Source organism: Podarcis muralis, chromosome 13 (assembly GCF_964188315.1).
Source record: "Podarcis muralis chromosome 13, rPodMur119.hap1.1, whole genome shotgun sequence".
Classification (NCBI taxonomy): Eukaryota; Metazoa; Chordata; class Lepidosauria; order Squamata; family Lacertidae; genus Podarcis; species Podarcis muralis.
The window spans coordinates 6,330,501-6,348,871 of record NC_135667.1 but is presented as its reverse complement, the minus strand read 5'-3'; the positions used below and the strand labels follow the sequence as shown (position 1 = coordinate 6,348,871).

General features: G+C 48.9%; 1 protein-coding gene across 4 annotated transcripts in view; it reads left to right on the top strand.

The window, feature by feature from the left end:
- Positions 1 to 13,997, top strand: part of RNF31 (ring finger protein 31) — a 49,842-nt gene extending 35,845 nt beyond the window's left edge. For 3 of the 4 annotated variants that reach the window (XM_077916887.1, XM_077916886.1, XM_077916888.1), the window contains exons 14-22: positions 903 to 1,001; positions 2,465 to 2,554; positions 5,417 to 5,531; positions 6,338 to 6,456; positions 6,662 to 6,778; positions 6,911 to 6,968; positions 8,175 to 8,271; positions 9,898 to 10,072; positions 13,613 to 13,997. In XM_077916887.1, coding sequence (XP_077773013.1) covers positions 903 to 1,001; positions 2,465 to 2,554; positions 5,417 to 5,531; positions 6,338 to 6,456; positions 6,662 to 6,778; positions 6,911 to 6,968; positions 8,175 to 8,271; positions 9,898 to 10,072; positions 13,613 to 13,666 — 924 coding nt within the window. In that variant the 3' untranslated portion in view covers positions 13,667 to 13,997. The remainder of the gene's footprint in view (positions 1 to 902; positions 1,002 to 2,464; positions 2,555 to 5,416; positions 5,532 to 6,337; positions 6,457 to 6,661; positions 6,779 to 6,910; positions 6,969 to 8,174; positions 8,272 to 9,897; positions 10,073 to 13,612) is intronic. The other variant, XM_077916889.1, reaches the window with a different exon arrangement.
- The last annotated feature ends 4,374 nt before the right edge of the window (positions 13,998 to 18,371 follow it).

The window sequence follows — 18,371 nt, the reverse complement described above, 5'->3', positions numbered from 1 at the left end:
CCTTACTTGCTAGCCCTCCTTTTCATGTAAGGGTCTCCTCTAGGGCCCACCTAGGAAAGGGAGTTCCTGAGCCCCGTTTTCAAAGAACCTTCCTTCCAGCCCACCTCTAGGGGGAAAATACAGTGGTACCTCAGGTTAAGTACTTAATTCGTTCCGGAGGTCCGTTCTTAACCTGAAACTGTTCTTAACCTGAAGCACCACTTTAGCTAATGGGGCCTCCTGCTGCCGCAGCGCCGACCGAGCACAATTTCTGTTCTCATCCTGAAGCAAAGTTCTTAACCCGAGGTAATATTTCTGGGTTAGCAGAGTCTGTAACCTGAAGCGTATGTAACCTGAGGTACCACTGTAGTTTACATGTACAGAATCAGACCATAGGCCCATCCACCTCACTACCGACCACACAGACTGAATGTCAAAACAGAAAGAATTTTATTGGGGAGAAAAGTTGGCCAAAGGAAGAGAAAGGGAGGGCTGTAAACACAAACTAGGAAATAAAAATTGTATAGCCAATCCAACATGTTACATGTACAGAAGCATAGCTGTCAGATTTTCCCTTTTCTTGCGAGGAATCCCATTCGGAATAAGGGAATTTCCCTTTAAAAAAAGGGAAATGACAGCTATGCAGAAGAGAGATTTTTAGGTGAGAGCATCTTGGACTTCAGGAAGGAAGGAAGGAAGGATGCCACACCCTCATAAAAGTCAGTATTTTATAAGATGGACAGTTTAGCTCAGTGGCCGAACAAGCCCCGCCTCTGTTGTCTTCAAGGCCAGCCCTGCTGTTTCGTATCCGGTCTTGACTGCACCTGAAGGGACCGTTTGTTCTATCCCTCCCATAAAATAAAATAAAAAAGGAAACACCATTTGTCTCTTTCCCATATTCTGCTTCCTTTACCTCCCCACAGCTGCGTGGTTGCCTGGACCCCGAGACCTATGAGCTCTTCAACAAGAAGCTGATGGAGCGCGTTCTCATGCGCGATTCCAAGTTTCAGTGGTGCACGCATGTGAGTAAAGGACTGTTTTGGGGAGGGGAAGAGTTTATCAGGGAGGGAGAGGCTGGATGCAAAGGGGGCCTCCTCCCGAAAGACAAACGATGATTCGTCTGGACTTCGAAACGAGTCGACGTGATTCATATATAAAAAGTCTGCCGCCTTGGTCACACTCTAGCGCGACTGGGAGATGAGGCGGGGCTTTGGAGGTGCCTTAAGGGAGAGGTGAAATCGCTGAAAACCTGTCCCCCTCCCCACCCTGCGAGTTCATTTTTCTGCATTTAGGTCTCGCCCACCTCTGCGGTGCTGAAGATGAGGTGCTCAGCTATTCTTAGTTACAAGAAACTGCCTAACTCCGAGCGAGGCCTTTGAGCCGTCTAGCGCAGGACTGCCTGCACAGACCGGCAGCACCTCTCCAGGATTTGGGTCAGGGAGTTTCTCCCAGCCCTACCTGGAGATGGCAGGATTTGAACCCGGAACATTCTGGGCGCAGAGCAGATTGTTCTACCCCAGAACTACGACCCTTCTCACTCCAGTGGTACCTCTGGTTGCGAGCGGGATCCATTCCGGAGGCCCGTTCGCAAGATGAAAAGAACGCAACCCGCAGTGGCGCGTTTGCGCATGTACGGGTTGCGATTCACCGCTTCTGCGCATGCGCGTGACGTCGTTTTGCGCTTCTGCGCATGTGCGAGCGGCGAAACCCGGAAGTAACTACTGCAACGCGCTCTACCTGGGGCTACCTTTGAAGGTGACCCGGAAAGTGCAATTAATCCAGAATGCGGCAGCTAGACTGGTGACTGGGATCGGCCGCCGGGACCACATAACACCAGTTCTGAGAGATCTGCATTGGCTCCCAGTATGTTTCCGAGCACAATTCAAAGTGTTGGTGCTGACCTTGAAAGCCCTAAACGGCCTCGGTCCTGTATACCTGAAGGAGCGTCTCCACTCCCATCGTTCTGCCCGGACACTGAGATCCAGCTCCAAGGGCCTTCTGGCAGTTCCATCATTGCAAGAAGTGAGGTTACAGGGAACCAGACAGAGGGCCTTCTTGGTGGTGGCACCCGCCCTGTGGAACGCCCTCCCTTCAGATGTGAAGGAAATAAGCAGCTATCTTATCTTTAAAAGACATCTGAAGGCAGCCCTGTTCAGGGAAGTTTTTAATATTTAACGCTGTACTGTTTTTAACACTTGATTGGGAGCTGCCCAGAGTGGCTGGGGAAACCCAGCCAGGTGGGCGGGGTATAAATAATAAATTATTATTATATTATTATTCCGCATCGCCACGAGGCGTATCCTGAAAGAACGTAACATGAGGTATGACTGTAATAGGCTTGTTTATTCCCCACCTGTCACCTCCTCCTCAATTGTGACAAGCGTCCGGCTCTTTTAAGAGCCTGGGGTCAGGAGAAGGGACGCCCAGGATGCCCTGCGATCGCTTCTCCCCTTCGCTCCTCCCTTTCTTTTCCTCCTCTCTCTAGTGCTCCTTTGGCTTCATCTATGAGTCTGAGCAACTGGAGGCCAAATGTCCGCAGTGCCGCAAGAGCTTCTGCGTCCAGTGCAAGCGTCAGGTAGGTGAGGCTGCTTCCTGCGGGGTGGTTGTGGAGCAGCGAAGGGGCTGCCATCGTGCTGGGAGCGGCTGTGTCTTGCGAGGAGCCTTGGGGTAGCCATTTGGGTCCCTAGATGTCTCTCACACAAACACGCTCTCTCTCTCTCGAAGCCTCGTTGTTGCTTTGTTCTTCCCAGAAACCCAAGAAGCCAGTCCATTGTTGAGATCAGGGGTTAGGTAGGTAGGTAGGTAGGTAGGTAGGTAGGTAGGTAGGTAGGTAGATAATTTATTACGGTCGGAGACCAGCTTATAAAACACACTTGGGGGTACAATTCCAGAAGGAAAACGAACATTTAAGACAATGTACAACAATACAGTGGTACCTCGGGTTACATACGCTTCAGGCTACAGGCGCTTCAGGTTACAGACTCCGCTAACCCAGAAATATTACCTCGGGTTAAGAACTTTGCTTCAGGATGAGAACAGAAATCGTGCTCCGGCGTCGCAGCAGCAGCAGGAGGCCCCATTAGCTAAAGTGATGCTTCAGGTTAAGAACAGTTTCAGGTTAAGAACAGACCTCTGGAACGAATTAAGTACTTAACCTGAGGTACCACTGTAAATTTAAAATTTATAAATGCAATAAGCGTATAGACACTTAAAACTTTAAGATAAGCTACCGCAGAGAGATGACCCAGAGTTGCCCATGGAACCGAGTTTGGGGATTTTCTTAACGAACTAGTTTGGGTCGGGGGATGGTCTGCGCCTACAGATCTGTACACAGAATCTGGCAACCATCCTGGTCGTCTTATGATCTTTGCCTAACAGGGAAAAGGTCGAATTTTTGCTTTTCCGGGAGGTCAGTGAGCCTCACCAGCAGGGGCTCAATGTTCTCACTACGTGCCTCTTCATAAAAGGGACATCTAAAGAACAAGTGCTCTGGGCTTCCTGTATCCCCCAATGAACAGGCGCAAAGTCTCTGAGCACATGGGACTTTTTTAAAGGATCCTTCCAGGACCGGCAAGGGCAGAGCCGAGCTTCTGGCGAGTGTAAAAGCCCTTCTTGCATTTTTGGATACGAGAAAGAAGAGATATGCTGCCGGTGCGGCTATATCTCTCTCGATTTCTCCAATTTTATAGTCGGGGCACCTTGAGCAATCCTGTTGTCTCTCGGTGTCTATGATTCTTTGCCTGACTGTATCTTTTGCCTGGCCCAAGCCCAGACTTAGAAAGATCAGGGGTTAAAGTCGGTGCCATTTTGAAAAGTTCGAGCCGCCATCTTGTTTCAAGATGGCGGCCAGTTGTATCCAGGCGTAGATGGAAACCTTCTCTTTGACCTCCCAAACCAATCACGCCTCACATCTTCTGAGGTGTCCAAATGCCCGGACAGCAAACAGTGTTTCAAAATACATAGCGTGCGCACACACACACACACACACAAAATACACAAACACAGTAATCAGTGAGGGCAACATCACTTGGTGTCATTGATTGTTAGTTAAACAGGGGGTACCTTAGGGATGGGGGTTCCCTCTGCTTCCTTCCTCGAGTTTAACCCCCAAGGGCCACTGAATGTCTCTGCACAGCCCTGTGCTAGGCGCCGTCTCTTGGTCACATGCCGGCGTGACAGTGCTGCGATTCTGTCCTTGGGGAAACTGATTGCTTGATAAATACAGTGGTGCCTCGCAAGACGAAAAGAATCCGTTCCGTGATTCTCTTCGTCTAGCGTTTTTTTTGTCTTGCGAAGCAACCCTATTAGCAGCTTAGCGGATTAGCGGTTTAGCGGCTATTAAAGGCTTAGCGGATTAGCTGCTAAAAGGCTATTAGCGGCTTAGCGGCTTAGAAAAAGGTAGGGGGGAGCGGGGGAAAAATCGGAAGACTAGCAAGACGTTTCGTCTTGCGAAGCAAGCCCATAGGGAAAATCGTCTTGCGAAGCAACTCAGAAACGGAAAACCCTTTCATCTAGCGGGTTTTCCGTCTTGCGAGGCATTCGTCTTGCGGGGCACCACTGTACACAGATTGCAAACTGGTGCTGAAAAGGTATTGCCATACTGAGGGTCCTGTGGAGAGGATATCCTTTGCAGGGGTGCCACCACCGAGAAGGCCCTTCCTTGCGATGGCAGCTGGAGGAGGAGGAGAGGCTTCTGGAGATGAACCCAGTGCCTGCCCAGCCCCCCTTTTATCTCCTTTGCTTCTCACTCTACGTGGGGCTGCCCTTGAGACTGACCCAGAAACTCCAGCGGGTGCAGAATGCCGCGGCGAGACTCCTTATGGGGTCCTTGCCGCAGGATCACATTCACCCGGTGCTATACCAGCGGCACTGGCTCCCGGTGGAGTACAGGATCAGGTTTAAGGTGCTGGTTTTGACCTTTAAAGCCCTATATGGCCTAGGACCCTCGTACCTACAGGACCGCCTCTCCTGGTACGTCCCACGGAGGACCTTACGGTCTTCAAACAAAAACATCTTGGAGGTCCCGGGCCACAGGGAGGTTAGGCTGGCCTCAGCCAGAGCCAGGGCTTTTTCGGCTGTGGCCCCGATCTGGTGGAACGCTCTGTCACAAGAGACTAGGGCCCTGCGGGACTTGACATCTTTCCGCAGGGCCTGCAAGACGGAGCTGTTCCACCAGGCCTTTGGCCAGGGCACAGTCTGATCCCCTCTCTCCTTCTGTAATCCTCATAGAACTCTAGCCCAGTGGTTGCCATTAATTTGATTCTGAATTGATTTTAGAATGCTGTGTTACTTTTATTGCTGTTAGCCGCTCTGAGCCCAGCTTTGGCTGGGGAGGGCGGGATATAAATAAAATGTTATTTATTGTTATTAAGGAAGAGAGGGCAAATGTTGGCGCCCTCCTCAATTCTTTCTCCTCTTTTCCCCTTTCCCGGGCCAGTGGGAGCCTCAGCACCAAGGCCTAACTTGCGACGACTTCCTGGAGTGGAAGCGGACCAACGACCCCGAGTACCAGGCCCAGGGCTTGGCGGTCTACCTGCAGGAGAATGGAATTGGTAAGGGTTCCTGTTTACCAGAAGGTTGGCGGTTCAAGCCCACCCAGGGGCAGCTGTGGGCAGGATTCCTTCATTCTGAGGAAACCAAAGCACTAGGAAGCCCTAGAGTCTCCCACCGCTTGGAGATCGGAGTGGCATGTATCAGTAGATCAGAATCATAGAATCGGAAGGGACCGTGTGGGTCATCTAGCCCAACCCCTTGCGATTCAGGAATCCTTTGCCCAACGTGGGACTTGAACCCACAACCCTGGGATTAAGAGTTTTGGTTGCTGCGTCCTGGCAGGGGCAGAGCCTTTCGTTATCGCCCAAAAAACCCGCCGGCTGGCAGAAGGAGAGCGAATAAAGTCTAATAAAGCGAATTAGGTCTAGTCGTGGCCGACTCCGGGGTTGCGGCGCTCATCTCGCTTTATTGGCCGAGGGAGCCGGCGTACAGCTTCCGGGTCATGTGGCCAGCATGACTAAGCCGCTTCTGGCGAACCAGAGCAGCGCACGGAAACGCCGTTTACCTTCCCGCTGGAGCGGTACCTATTTATCTACTTTCACTTTGACGTGCTTTCGAACTGCTAGGTTGGCAGGAGCAGGGACCGAGCAACGGGAGCTCACCCCATCACGGGGATTCGAACCGCCGACCTTCAGATCGGCAAGTCCTAGGCTCTGTGGTTTAACCCACAGCGTCACCCGTGTCTAGTCCTCGATAAAAGACATCATAATTGTGGCGACCCTCAGCAGAAGGGACGAGAGCAGCAAATCTCCTCCATTTCTCTCTTCCTCCTAACCCTCCTCCTTCCCTCTCTCCCTCCTTCCAGCGTGTCCGAAATGCAAGTTCTCCTACGCTTTGGCCCGCGGAGGCTGCATGCATTTCCAGTGCTCCCAGTGCAGACATCACTTCTGCAGCGGCTGCTACAGCGCATTCTATGCCATGAACGTAAGGGAGCGCCGAAGGGCGCCTGTCGAGGGGCTGCCAACTGGGGGGAAAGCAGGCGGCGCTTGACAGGAGGCCGGATTCGGCTCACGGGCTTATGGTTGCCGATCCCCTGGACCCAAACGCTCGTCCTTGTTAGAGGACCAGGGTGAAGGAAACATCTTAGGGTGTCTCAACAACTCGCTTTCTCTCGCCCTCCCGTCTCCAGCAGAAATGCCCCATCGCCGAGTGCCCTATAAGGCGGTCCCTCCACGGCCACCACCCTCGCGACTGCCTCTTCTACCTCCGCGACTGGGACGTGCCTCGCCTGCAGCGCCTCTTACAGGTCGGTGTAAGAGCAAGGCATGATGGGTAGGGCGCAGGAGGGAGAAGCAGAGGGCGGGGGGAATATTTGTGGGTGGCGAAGGCCGCGCGAGGTGTCCCTTTGGTGTTCACGCTTGACATCTCCCCATCCCAGGACAACAACATCGTGTTCAACACAGATCCTCCGGCCGGGACCCGCGCTACCCCGGGAGGTGAGTGCTAAAGGGCTCCTGCGTTGCGGGCGGTTGGACTAGATAGCCGCCAGGGGTCCCTTCCAACTCTATAGTTTCTCTGACTCATAGGGAAGCCTGACTTGCCGAGAGCATGTCTCCGTTCCCTGTCCTAACTTGCTGATCAATAGATTTTTTGATAACCTAATTTGCTGGGGGGGGGGTTGCAAAGGTTTTTGGGTAATGTGGCACGTCAAGGAGGGAAGTGGTTTCCTGTGTGGCGGACGGCCTTTCCTTTCCTCTTTTAACGGTCCGTCTTTGTGTCACAAAGACGAGCTTAACCGTCATGGCTTCCACGCTGAGGATCCTGGGATTTGTAGGATTTTGTGTTTTTAGGGTGCTAAGAGTTCATTGTTGGGGATCCCAAACTCCTCAAAAGTTGTATGAACCACAAAAATTAGAAACATTTTAAAAATACTGAGCGCTTTATAACGCTTCGAAATAAATAAAACAGTACTTAAATTGGGTATAGCCCTACTTTTGGACGAGCAGCGAGGGCAGTTTTATTTAAGCCGGGTTTTTCAGAACCTTTGTTTTTAACTGGTATGTCCCACGGAGGACTTTACGATCTTCAAATAAAAACATCTTGGAGGTCCTGGGCCACAGGGAGGTTAGGCTGGCCTCAACCAGAGCCAGGGCTTTTTCGGCCGTGGCCCCGATCTGGTGGAACGCTCTTTCACAAGAGACTAGGGCCCTGAAGGACTTGACATCTTTCCGCAGGGCCTGCAAGACGGAGCTGTTCCACCAGGCCTTTGGCCAAGGCACAGTCTGACCCCCTCCTTTGGTGATCCTTACAGAACTCTAGCCCAATGGTTGCCATTGATTTGATTTTGAATTGATTTTAGAATGCACTTCAATTAATTGATTTTATGTAAACTGTGTTACTTTCATTGTTGTTAGCCACTCTGAGCCCGGCTTCGGCTGGGGAGGGCGGGATATAAATAAAAACTATTATTATTATTATTATTATTATTAGTTTTCTCTTGGTGTGAGTTTTTAACTCCCGTTATATTTTGCTTCTTAGTTTGGGGTTCTTTTTGTTTTTTTTTAACTCCTGAATCTCATTTTCTCCTGTATCGCTTACACGTTGTTTTCGGTGTAAGCCCCCTTGGTTATTTCTGCGAAATGGCAGGGATGGACAAACAAACTTAATACGGCGATACCGTCTTCCCCCTCCTCGAATTTCAGGCGGATGTCGTGTGATGGAGCAGAAGGAGACCATGAACGGGCTGAAGGACGAGCCGTGCGGGAAAGAAACCCAAGCTGGCTACGCTGGCCTTTGCCAGTGAGTGACGCCGTATTTGTGGGAAAGTGTAGGCTGGTTTCTGTAGTTGCACATCCCTCTCTGGGAATGTGTGGGGTGTTGGGGGGGTAGTCCCTCTAGTGGGGGGGACACATGGTGCTCCTTTTGGGATATTTTGTCCACCTTTGGTCCTCACCCTGCTCTCGGCTCTCACCTGTGGCTCCTAGAAGCTATCAGGATGCGACAGCGGCCGCACCCCTGGAACGGCTTCGACTGGCCAGCTAAACCAGATGTGGGGAGCCGGTGGGTCTCAAACCCTCGGGGAGTTAGGGGCTTCCCCTGCACGCAAAGACAGGCTCTGGGAGATTGGGTCTAACGGTCAAGATGGCCGTTTCTGCACATACAGCAGGCTTCCTCAGCCTCGGCCCTCCAGATGTTTTTTGGCCTACAACTCCCATCATCCTTAGCTAGCAGGACCAGTGGTCAGGGATGATGGGAATTGTAGTCTCAAAGCAGCTGGAGGGCCGAGGTTGAGGAAGCCTGATGTAGAGGAAAGTGAGGGGCAGATGGGACTCGTCCATCTGGGAAGGTAGTTTATCTAGGAGAAGGAAGGCTCTGATCCTAAACCTCCGCTGTCTTGTGGGATATCTTTGGGAGAAGAAAAGGCTCAGGAGTAAACGCTGCACAAATTAGGAGTGGAGTCCCAAAGATGGTTGGATGGCTCCTTGTACGTCTCATTCCGGCAACTCCTGCAGCCAATCTGGTGCCAGACGTCTTGCTCTGTTTTCCTTTGGTCCACATCAGCCAAGCCAAGAGCAGGGCCTTCTCATCTGGCAGCCCAGGTCCTCCAGACACACTGCCCAGGCTTGCGCCCCAAGGAGGTCACTTTGTTGCTGCTAACGCAGCCTTTTAAGTTGTTTTTAAGTTGTATTTTAATTACCGTATTTTTCGCTCTATAAGATGCACCAGACCACAAGACGCACCTAGTTTTTGGAGGAGGAAGACAAGAAAAAAAATATTCTGAATCTCAGAAGCCAGAACAGCAAGAGGGATCGCTGCGCAGTGAAAGCAGCAATCCCTCTTGCTGTTCTGGCTTCTGGGATAGCTGCGCAGCCTGCATTCGCTCCATAAGACGCACACACATTTCCCCTTACTTTTTAGGAGGGAAAAAGTGAGTCTTATAGAGCAAAAAATACGGTAATTGTTTTTATATCTGGTATTAGCCGCCCTGAGCCCAGTATTGGCTGGCGAGGGTGGGGTATAAATAAATTTATTATTATTATTATTATTATTATTATTATTATTATTATTATTTTGACTTCACCCCTGGAGGCATACTCCATTGTCTCTCGAGACAGACGGATGCCAACAACGTCCCTCTCTTATCCTCCGTCTGGACAAGTGAGAGGACTTGCCACAGTCCCACGGACAGATTAATTCACATTTTGGGCCCAAAGTGAGGCGGTGTGACCTGGGGGGGGAGTTCTCAGGGCCAAATAGAGAAGATCGTAAGCATTGACGTTCCCAGTTCCCGTGTTACGTGATCGCCGAGAGACTTGGGGTGTGTGGACACGGAGGGGTGGTGTGGCAGAGAGAAAGGGGCCGATTTATTGTGCGGCGTTAAGGTGGCAGGAGCGCCACACTGATTGATGTCCCCCCTGCTCCTAGGGCTCATTACAAGGAGTACCTGGTCAGCCTCATCAACAGCCACTCCCTGGACCCAGCCGTCCTCTACACCTTGCAAGAAGTAGAGAATGTCTGCCGGCGACACTCCCCTGCTGCGATCCTGCCACCTCGGGCGCCGGCCGAGGATGACGAAGCTTATCGAGGGCGTTTGGTCAAGGTGAAAGGAAATTATCTGAGGCTGGGAGGGGTGGAGATCCCTGGAGTTTGTGCTGGGAAAAGCTTGAGAGTTCCTTTCTTGCTGTAACTGACTCATTTTTATTACAGTGGTACCTCAGGTTAAGTACTTAATTCGTTCCGGAGGTCCGTTCTTAACCTGAAACTGTTCTTAACCTGAAGCACCACTTTAGCTAATGGGGCCTCCTGCTACTGCCGCGCCGCAAGAGCACAATTTCTGTTCTTATCCTGAAGCAAAGTTCTTAACCTGAAGCACTATTTCCGGGTTAGCGGAGTGTGTAACTTGAAGCGTATGTAACCTGAAGCGTATGTAACCTGAAGCGTATGCAACCCGAGGTACCACTGTATTTGTAAAATTATATCCCACTTGATTATCAGAATTATAGGGTTCGAAGGGACGTCCAGGTTATTCTAGGCCAACCCCTTGCAGTGCAGGAATGTCTACTACAGTGGTACCTCGGGTTACATACGCTTCAGGTCACAGACTCCGCTAACCCAGAAATAGTACCTCGGGTTAAGAACTTTGCTTCAGGATGAGAACAGAAATCGTGCTCCGGTGGCGGGGCAGCAGCAGGAGGCCCCATTAGCTAAAGTGGTGCTTCAGGTTAAGAACAGTTTCAGGTTAAGAACAGACCTCTGGAATGAATTAAGTTCTTAACCAGAGGTACCACTGTAGATCATCCATGGCAGATGGCCGTCCGACCTCTGCTTAAAAACATCTGAAGGCAGCCCTGTTTAGGGAAGCTTTTAATGTTTGATGTTTTATCGTGTTTTTAATATTCTGTTGGGAGCCGCCCAGAGAGGCTGGGGAAACCTAACCAGATGGGTGGGGTATAGAGTATAAATGAAAATAAGAATTGATATGGTTTCATTAATTGTTATTATTAATTGAAAACCTCCACGGAACAAGAGTCCACCACATCCCGAGGGAGACTGTTCCAGCTCAGTCGGTAGACTCTTAATCTCAGGGATATAAAAAGAATATAAACCTCAGTGCCATTGAGAAAAAGAATAAAATGATCAGTAAAAAATAATTATGAGCCAACTATTTAATATATTCCAAATAAATAAATAAGATCCATGATAAGGTAAAAGCACATTAAAACACACTTAAGCATTCTATGTCTAGGTAAAAGGTAAAGGGACCCCTAACCGTTAGGTCCAGTCGCAGACGACTCTGGGGTTGTGGCGCTCATCTCACTTTATTGGCCGAGGGAGCCGGCGTACAGCTTCCGGGTCATGTGGCCAGCATGACTAAGCCGCTTCTGGCGAACCAGAGCAGCGCACGGAAACGCCGTTTACCTTCCCGCCGGAGCGGTACCTATTTATCTACTTGCACTTTGAGGTGCTTTCGAACTGCTAGGTGGGCAGGAGCAGGGACCGAGCAACGGGAGCTCACCCCGTCGCGGGGATTCAAACCGCCGACCTTCTGATCAGAAAGTCCTAGGCTCTGTGGTTTAGCCCACAGCGCCACCCGCATCCCTTACGTGTCTAGGTAGGCTAGTCTAAACAAAAAGTTTTTTACCAGCAGGAAAACACTCTTCTCAGTTGTTTTCTCTTGGCAGAAATCCCAGTTTATAGTCATCTTAAACCCTCGTTATCCTTTGCAAAAAAAAATCTGGTGCAGTTTTATTTTACTTTATCTTAAATGGAAGTTTAACCATCATACCTCCTTCGCTTTCGAATTTGGCTACACTGTCATATTATACCTGACTGAGGCTTTTGCAAAATCTGTGCTGCGTGTCCATTTAGGAGATCTTAAGCAATGTTCTCTTTGTACAATCTTAAGATGAAAAGGAAAAGGTTCCAATAGTTTTAAATGATACTCCGGTTATCTAAAGTATCTTCTCCACCTCCAAGAAGCACTTCTTTTCTTGACTGTAAGGATCGGAATGGAATGTATAGAATGTATAAACACATACTTTCTTTTTGAATACTGTGAAAACTTGCTGGCAGGGAGAATTGAATTTCCGGTGTCAATGCAACCTAGTTTGCATCAACATCTTGCCTACCTGAATGGAACAAAATGCTCCTAGGTGTGGGGGCTGCATCTCTTGGGTTTTAATATAGGTCCCCCCCCCCCCCCACCGAAGAAGGCTGCTCCCACCTCTTTTGCACTAAGAGAGAAGTTCTGGGATAATACAAGAGGTAGCTTGTCAGGATCGCCTACATATTTGGGGGCTCACATTGGATTCACTCAACTTCCAAATTGCCATAAAGTGCTCACTAACAGATTTGTACTTGTAAACAAAAAGTTTTTTAGCAGGCGCTGAGAAAGTAACACAGTGATGGCGTCTTCGTGATGTCATAGACTTACAGAAATGTAGAGCTGGCCAACAAGACAACAACAAGAACCTACCAACAGCATTCAAATCAGTCTGTCTAACCCAGGGGTCTGCAACCTTTAAGACAAAAAGAGCCACTTGGACCCGTTTCCGAAGGGGGGAAAAAACTGGGAGCCGCAAAACCATTGCGACATTTAAAACAAATATATCTCCGGAGCCGCGATCTGACAGCGGGCGGGAAGGTGACATCGGGACGGTGCGTGACTAACGCACGCACCGCCCCTATGCGACGTCACAGCCAGTACAGCGCCCGCCACAGTGGGGAGTGTCGGGGCGCACAATGCGCCTCCTCCCCTCGCTAGTATCCGCCCCGGAGCCGCGGCAAAGGTGTAAAAGAGCCACATGCAGCTCCGAAGCCGCAGGTTGCAGACCCCTGGTCTAACCTGATCCAATAACACACACACACACACCCCACTCGCACATGAGAACAAATTTCAGTACAGCCGAACAAAGACAGCCAACCACACCCTTGGCCAATTCCAGCCTCTCTCAGCACCAAAGGAAAACGAGCAAATAGTAAAGAGAACCCACACAAGTGATGCTGACGCAAAACTACACTAAGTAGAATAGAAGCATGGCCACCCCACAATTCCCCCCTCCACCTCATTCCCCCTTCTCTTCCTAACGTAACACTAATGTCTCAACAAACGAAACTGATCTGTAAAAAATGTAACTTGAAAAAAGAGACATTGCACATACTTTTGTAAACCAATAAATCTTTCATAAAAATATATTAGAATTACCTCCCTCCCCCCCAAAAAAATTAAGAGTTGGGAAGGGACCCGGGGGGTCATCTAGTCCACCCCGCTGCAGTGCAGAAATGTCAACAGGCAGGGAGTTCCAGCTGCCACACATGAAATCGATTTCTTACAAACGAGGAGCGGGTATTGTGTGGCACTTGCCGGTTCTGCAGATCGAAGCCGTTTAGTGGGAATATTGGGGTTCGGCAATCTCAGAGGGAAACCGGTCCCAATCGACTTTAGATACTAATCGTTATGCCATGAACTCGAACCCGGTACATCTAAAGCGCCAAAGGCCAGGGCAAAGAACTTGGGTGCCAGGATAGGGTGAGCCCTGCGTCGCCAAGTTTCCAGACCCACCTCTGTGGGGAGAGAGCCCCACAACTTAGGGGCTCCTTTACCTAACCTCCCTTCCCTTTTGTTTCCAACCTGCTACAGATTCTGATGGATCAGGAGCCTCTGGGGCCCCAAATCCCACGCCGAAGGAAGTAGGCGGCCTTTGCCGGCGCTGAGAGGAATTGGGAGGCGTGCGGCTGCAGTCTGGCTCCCTTTGGGGGAGAGTTTGTCTGGGAAAAGCTGACCGGAAGCAGGCCTTGCGTCTTCAGGAAAAGCCTCCTCACTGGGCAGGAGGAGCAATGTTAATATTTCTTAAAAGTCTTTTTATTTGGAGTTTCCGAGGTGCCTTTCTCAACGCTGTCTTCCTACTGCTCAGGGATGGGACCGGCCGCGTCTCGTTGTGGTCCGAGACCCGACCCCTTCCCATTCTTTCCTTCTCTCCCCCATCGTGACTCCGAATAAACCGTTCTGTGTTTTAAAAGAACAACCGCAGTGTGACGCTCCTTTTTTTTGCCGATTCGGGCACTGCCCGCCTCAGTCCCATCCTTAATGCTTTCCCAGTTCCCGTAGTTTATGTACCGTATTTTTTGCTCTATAGGACTCACTTTTTCCCTCCTAAAAAGTAAGGGGAAATGTGTGTGTGTCTTATGGAGTGAATGCAGGCTGCGCAGCTACCCCAGAAGCCAGAAGAGCAAGAGGGATTGCTGCTTTCGCTGCGCAGCGATCCCTCTTGTTGTTCTGGCTTCTGAGATTCAGAATATTTTTTTTCTTGTTTTCCTCCTCCAAAAACTAGGTGCATCTTATGGTCTGGTGCGTCCTATAGAGCAAAAAATACGGTATTTACTATTCCTTTAGAGCAGCACATCCAACTCCCAAAAGATAGCAATCTACTCACAGTGCTCAAATCCTGGCTGCGATCTCCCCATTGTCCTTGCCAGGCAAACTTGCTGAGCTGTTTTTGGGGGGAGGCAAAGTTGCTGAGCTGATTTTCTTGCTTAATAAAGTTTTTTAAAACAATCTTAAAATACACACAAAACAAACATACAGTACAAGAATTCTAAAAGAAAAAAGAACTTAATTACATATAGAATAAAAAACAGTAAAAGAAACTCGACTAAACCCATTGTCCTATTTTGCATTCATTTTTTTAATACAGTTTCTTATTAATATTCTTCTATATCATAGTTTAAACTTTTTCTAACATTTCCTTTTTTTTAAGGGGAACCAAAGTTCTTGAGGTGGTTTTTTTTTTCATTTCTTGGGATGATCGCTCAGGGTCGCCCCACAAGCAATCGGTAGATCGCGATCGACCTGTTGGACGTGCCTGCTTTATAGCATTCATACATCGCTCTTCGGCCCAAACAAGGTTCCCAGAGCATAGCTGTCAATGTTTCCCTTTTTTAAAGGGAAATTCCTTTATTCCAAATAGGATTCCTCGCAAGAAAAGGGAAAAGTTGACAGCTATGTCCCAGAGCAGCTTATGCACAGTCAGTAGAGACAAGAGGGTCCCTGAAAATCTGAGAAACCACGACATGCAAGGAAAAACGGACAGGGAGGGAAGAGGAAAACAAATCAAACTTGGTCCCTGATTCTTAAAACAACCGTTCTTATAAAGGGCAGCCGCCACAGTTCAGGGACAGAAGGCACCTGACAGAACTGGTCTGTCTCTCCCTCTGAGACAGCAACTGATTTTCAGAAGCACTGTCTCTGACAGGGGAGGTAGATTTCACTATTTATTGGCCCCCGACGCTCGAGGAAGCTCTGTCCTGTGTTTCTAGAGGGTCGGTTTGGTATTCGGAAGGAGGGTCTCAAGAACAGGACAGTCTCGGAAACGGTATCATTCCGGTTGCCGCACTTCAATAAGGATATTACAGAGCTGGGAAGGGTTCAGATATCACAGAGCTGGGATGGTACAGAGCTACAAATTGATCAAGGGGCTGGAAGCGACTCCTCCCTGAGGAAAGATGATAACATTTGGCACTTTTTAGCTGAAGCTAAATACGTTTTTTCCCCAAATCTTTTTATTGATTTTCCACATTTTTCACACAAGAAAAAGCAAAAACACACAACAAAGACAATAAACTAAACACACACAAAATTATTACCTCAAATACCTAAATCTCTTAACATCGTTAAAAGCTATGTTAAACAATGTTAAAAGCTAAATACATTTAAGGCACATGCCCCCCCCCCAAAAAAAAATTGTGGGAACTGTCATTTGCCCCTCACAGAGCTACAATTCCCAGCACCCATATCGAACTACAGTTCCCAAGATTCTTTGGCGGAAGTTATGTGCTTTCAATGTACAGTGTGTATGGAGGCTTAGGAAAGATTCATTTAAGGGGAGGGGGAACATGACAGAGGGACATAAAATATGGTTCAGTGAAAGTGGCTAAAGAGGTATTTTTCTCTCATAGTTTTGAGATTCATTGGGGTCATCCAGTGAAGATCAGTGTTGGAAGAGTAAAGGGAGACAAAAAGCAGAACTTGTTCACACACACACAAATCTACAGGTGAAACTCGGATAATTAGAATATCGTGGAAAAGTTCATTTATTTCAGTAATTCAACTTAAAAGGCGAAACTAATATGTGAGATAGACTCATGAGATGCAAAGTGAGATATGTCAAGCCTTTATTTGTTATAATTGTGATGATCATGGCGTACAGCTAATGAAAACCCCAAATTGGCAATCTCAGAAAATTAGAATATTAAATGAAATCAGCAAAACAAGGATCACAAATAGAGCAATATTGGAGCAATATTGGACCTCTGAGAAGTAGAAGCATGCATATGTACTCAGTACTTGGTTTGGGCCCCTTTTGCATCAATTACTTTTCCACAATATTCTAATTTTCCAAGTTTCACCTGTACACACACAATGTTAACTGGTGCAATTCCCTACCACAAGCTGTTGGGGTGGCCGCTAACTTTGGCCAAAGGACATTCGAAGCAATGTTATACAACATTCAAGAGCTATGGATCCCGCCACCCCCCATCGAATCCTGGGAACTGTAGTTTTGTTACAGGTGCTGAGCTACAATTCCCAGAGTGCTTTAGCGGTCATTCAAACTCCATCCATTAATATCTATATGAAGCTGCTGGGAGAGATCATCAGGGGGTTTGGACTGGGTGTTCATCAATATGCAGATGGACACCCAGCTCTACCTCTCCTTAAATCAGAACCAGTGAAGGCGGTGAAGGTCCTGTGTGAGTGTCTGGAGGTGGTTGGAGGATGGATGGTGGCTAACAGATTGAGGTTGAATCCTGACAAGACAGAAGTACTGTTTTGGGGGGACAGGAGGCTGGTGGGTGTGGGGGACTCCCTGGTCCTGAATGGGGCAACTGTGCCCCTGAAGGACCAGGTGCGCAGCCTGGGAGTCATTTTGGACTCACAGCTGTCCATGGAGGCGCAGGTCAATTCTGTATCCAGGGCAGCTGTCTACCAGCTCCACCTGGTACGCAGGCTGAGACCCTACCTGCCTGCGGACTGTCTTGCCAGAGTGGTGCATGCTCTGGTTATCTCCCGCTTGGACTGCTGCAATGCACTCTACATGGGGCTACCTTTGAAGGTGACCCGGAAACTACAACTAATCCAGAATGCGGCAGCTAGACTGGTGACTGGGGGCGGCCGCCGAGACCATATAACACCGGTCTTGAAAGACCTACATTGGCTCCCAGTACGTTTCCGAGCACAATTCAAAGTGTTGGTGCTGACCTTGAAAGCCCTAAACGGCCTCAAAGGCCCAGCATACCTGAAGGAGCGTCTCCACCCCCATCGTTCAGCCCAGACACTGAGGTCCAGCTCCAAGGGACTTCTGGCGGTTCCCTCATTCCGAGAAGTGAGGTTACAGGGAACCAGACAGAGGGTCTTCTTGGTGGTGGCGCCCACCCTGTGGAACACCCTTCAGATGTGAAGGAAATAAGCAGCTATCCTATCTTTAAAAGACATCTGAAGGCGGCCCTGTTCAGGGAAGTTTTTAATATTTAACGCTGTACTGTTTTCAAGACTTGATTGGGAGCTGCCCAGAGTGGCTGGGGAAACTCAGCCAGATGGGCGGGGTATAAATAATAAATTGTTGTTGTTGTTATCCACCGCCATGCATTTAAAACAGATTATCTCTCTCCCCCCCCCCCCAATAATCCTGGGAGCTGTAGTTTGTCAGAGGTGCTGAGGATCCATAAAAATTAGTGTTTTTATGGAGCAGTCAAGTAATTTCGTTGTCCCCGGGAGGGGGTAATGACAATAAAGATATTATTATTATTATTATTATTATTATTATTATTATTATTATTATTATTATTATTATTATTATTATCTTAACTGGGTGGGGTGAACTATAGTTCCCACACAATTTATTCACTTTTCTGGAACAGGGGGAGGCATTTGCTGTAAGGGTGCTTTTTAAATTTGGGGGTGTGCACGTTCCCTCTCTCATGGATCTCTTCGTCTCTCGATAACTAGAGACCTCTCCCAGAGATCAACGTCATGAATCTATATCTGCTTTCCCCCTTGCAGATAGGTAGCCGTGTTGCTCTGCCATAGTCAAAACAAAAAAAATTCCTTCCAGTAGCACCTTAAAGACCAACTAAGTTAGTTCTTGGTATGAGCTTTCGTGTGCATGCACACTTCTTCAGATACATTTCGTGTGCATGCACACGAAAGCTCATACCAAGAACTAACTTAGTTGGTCTTTAAGGTGCTACTGGAAGGAATTTTTTTTGTTTTGCTTTTCCCCTGTTTGTTTTGGCGCCGGCGGAGCCTGAAACCCGAGCGCCCTCCTCTCTGCTGCCCCCTGGAGGCCGGAGCGGCGGCGGCGGCGGCGGCAGTCACGTGATTTACGGGAAAAGAAGCGGAGCCG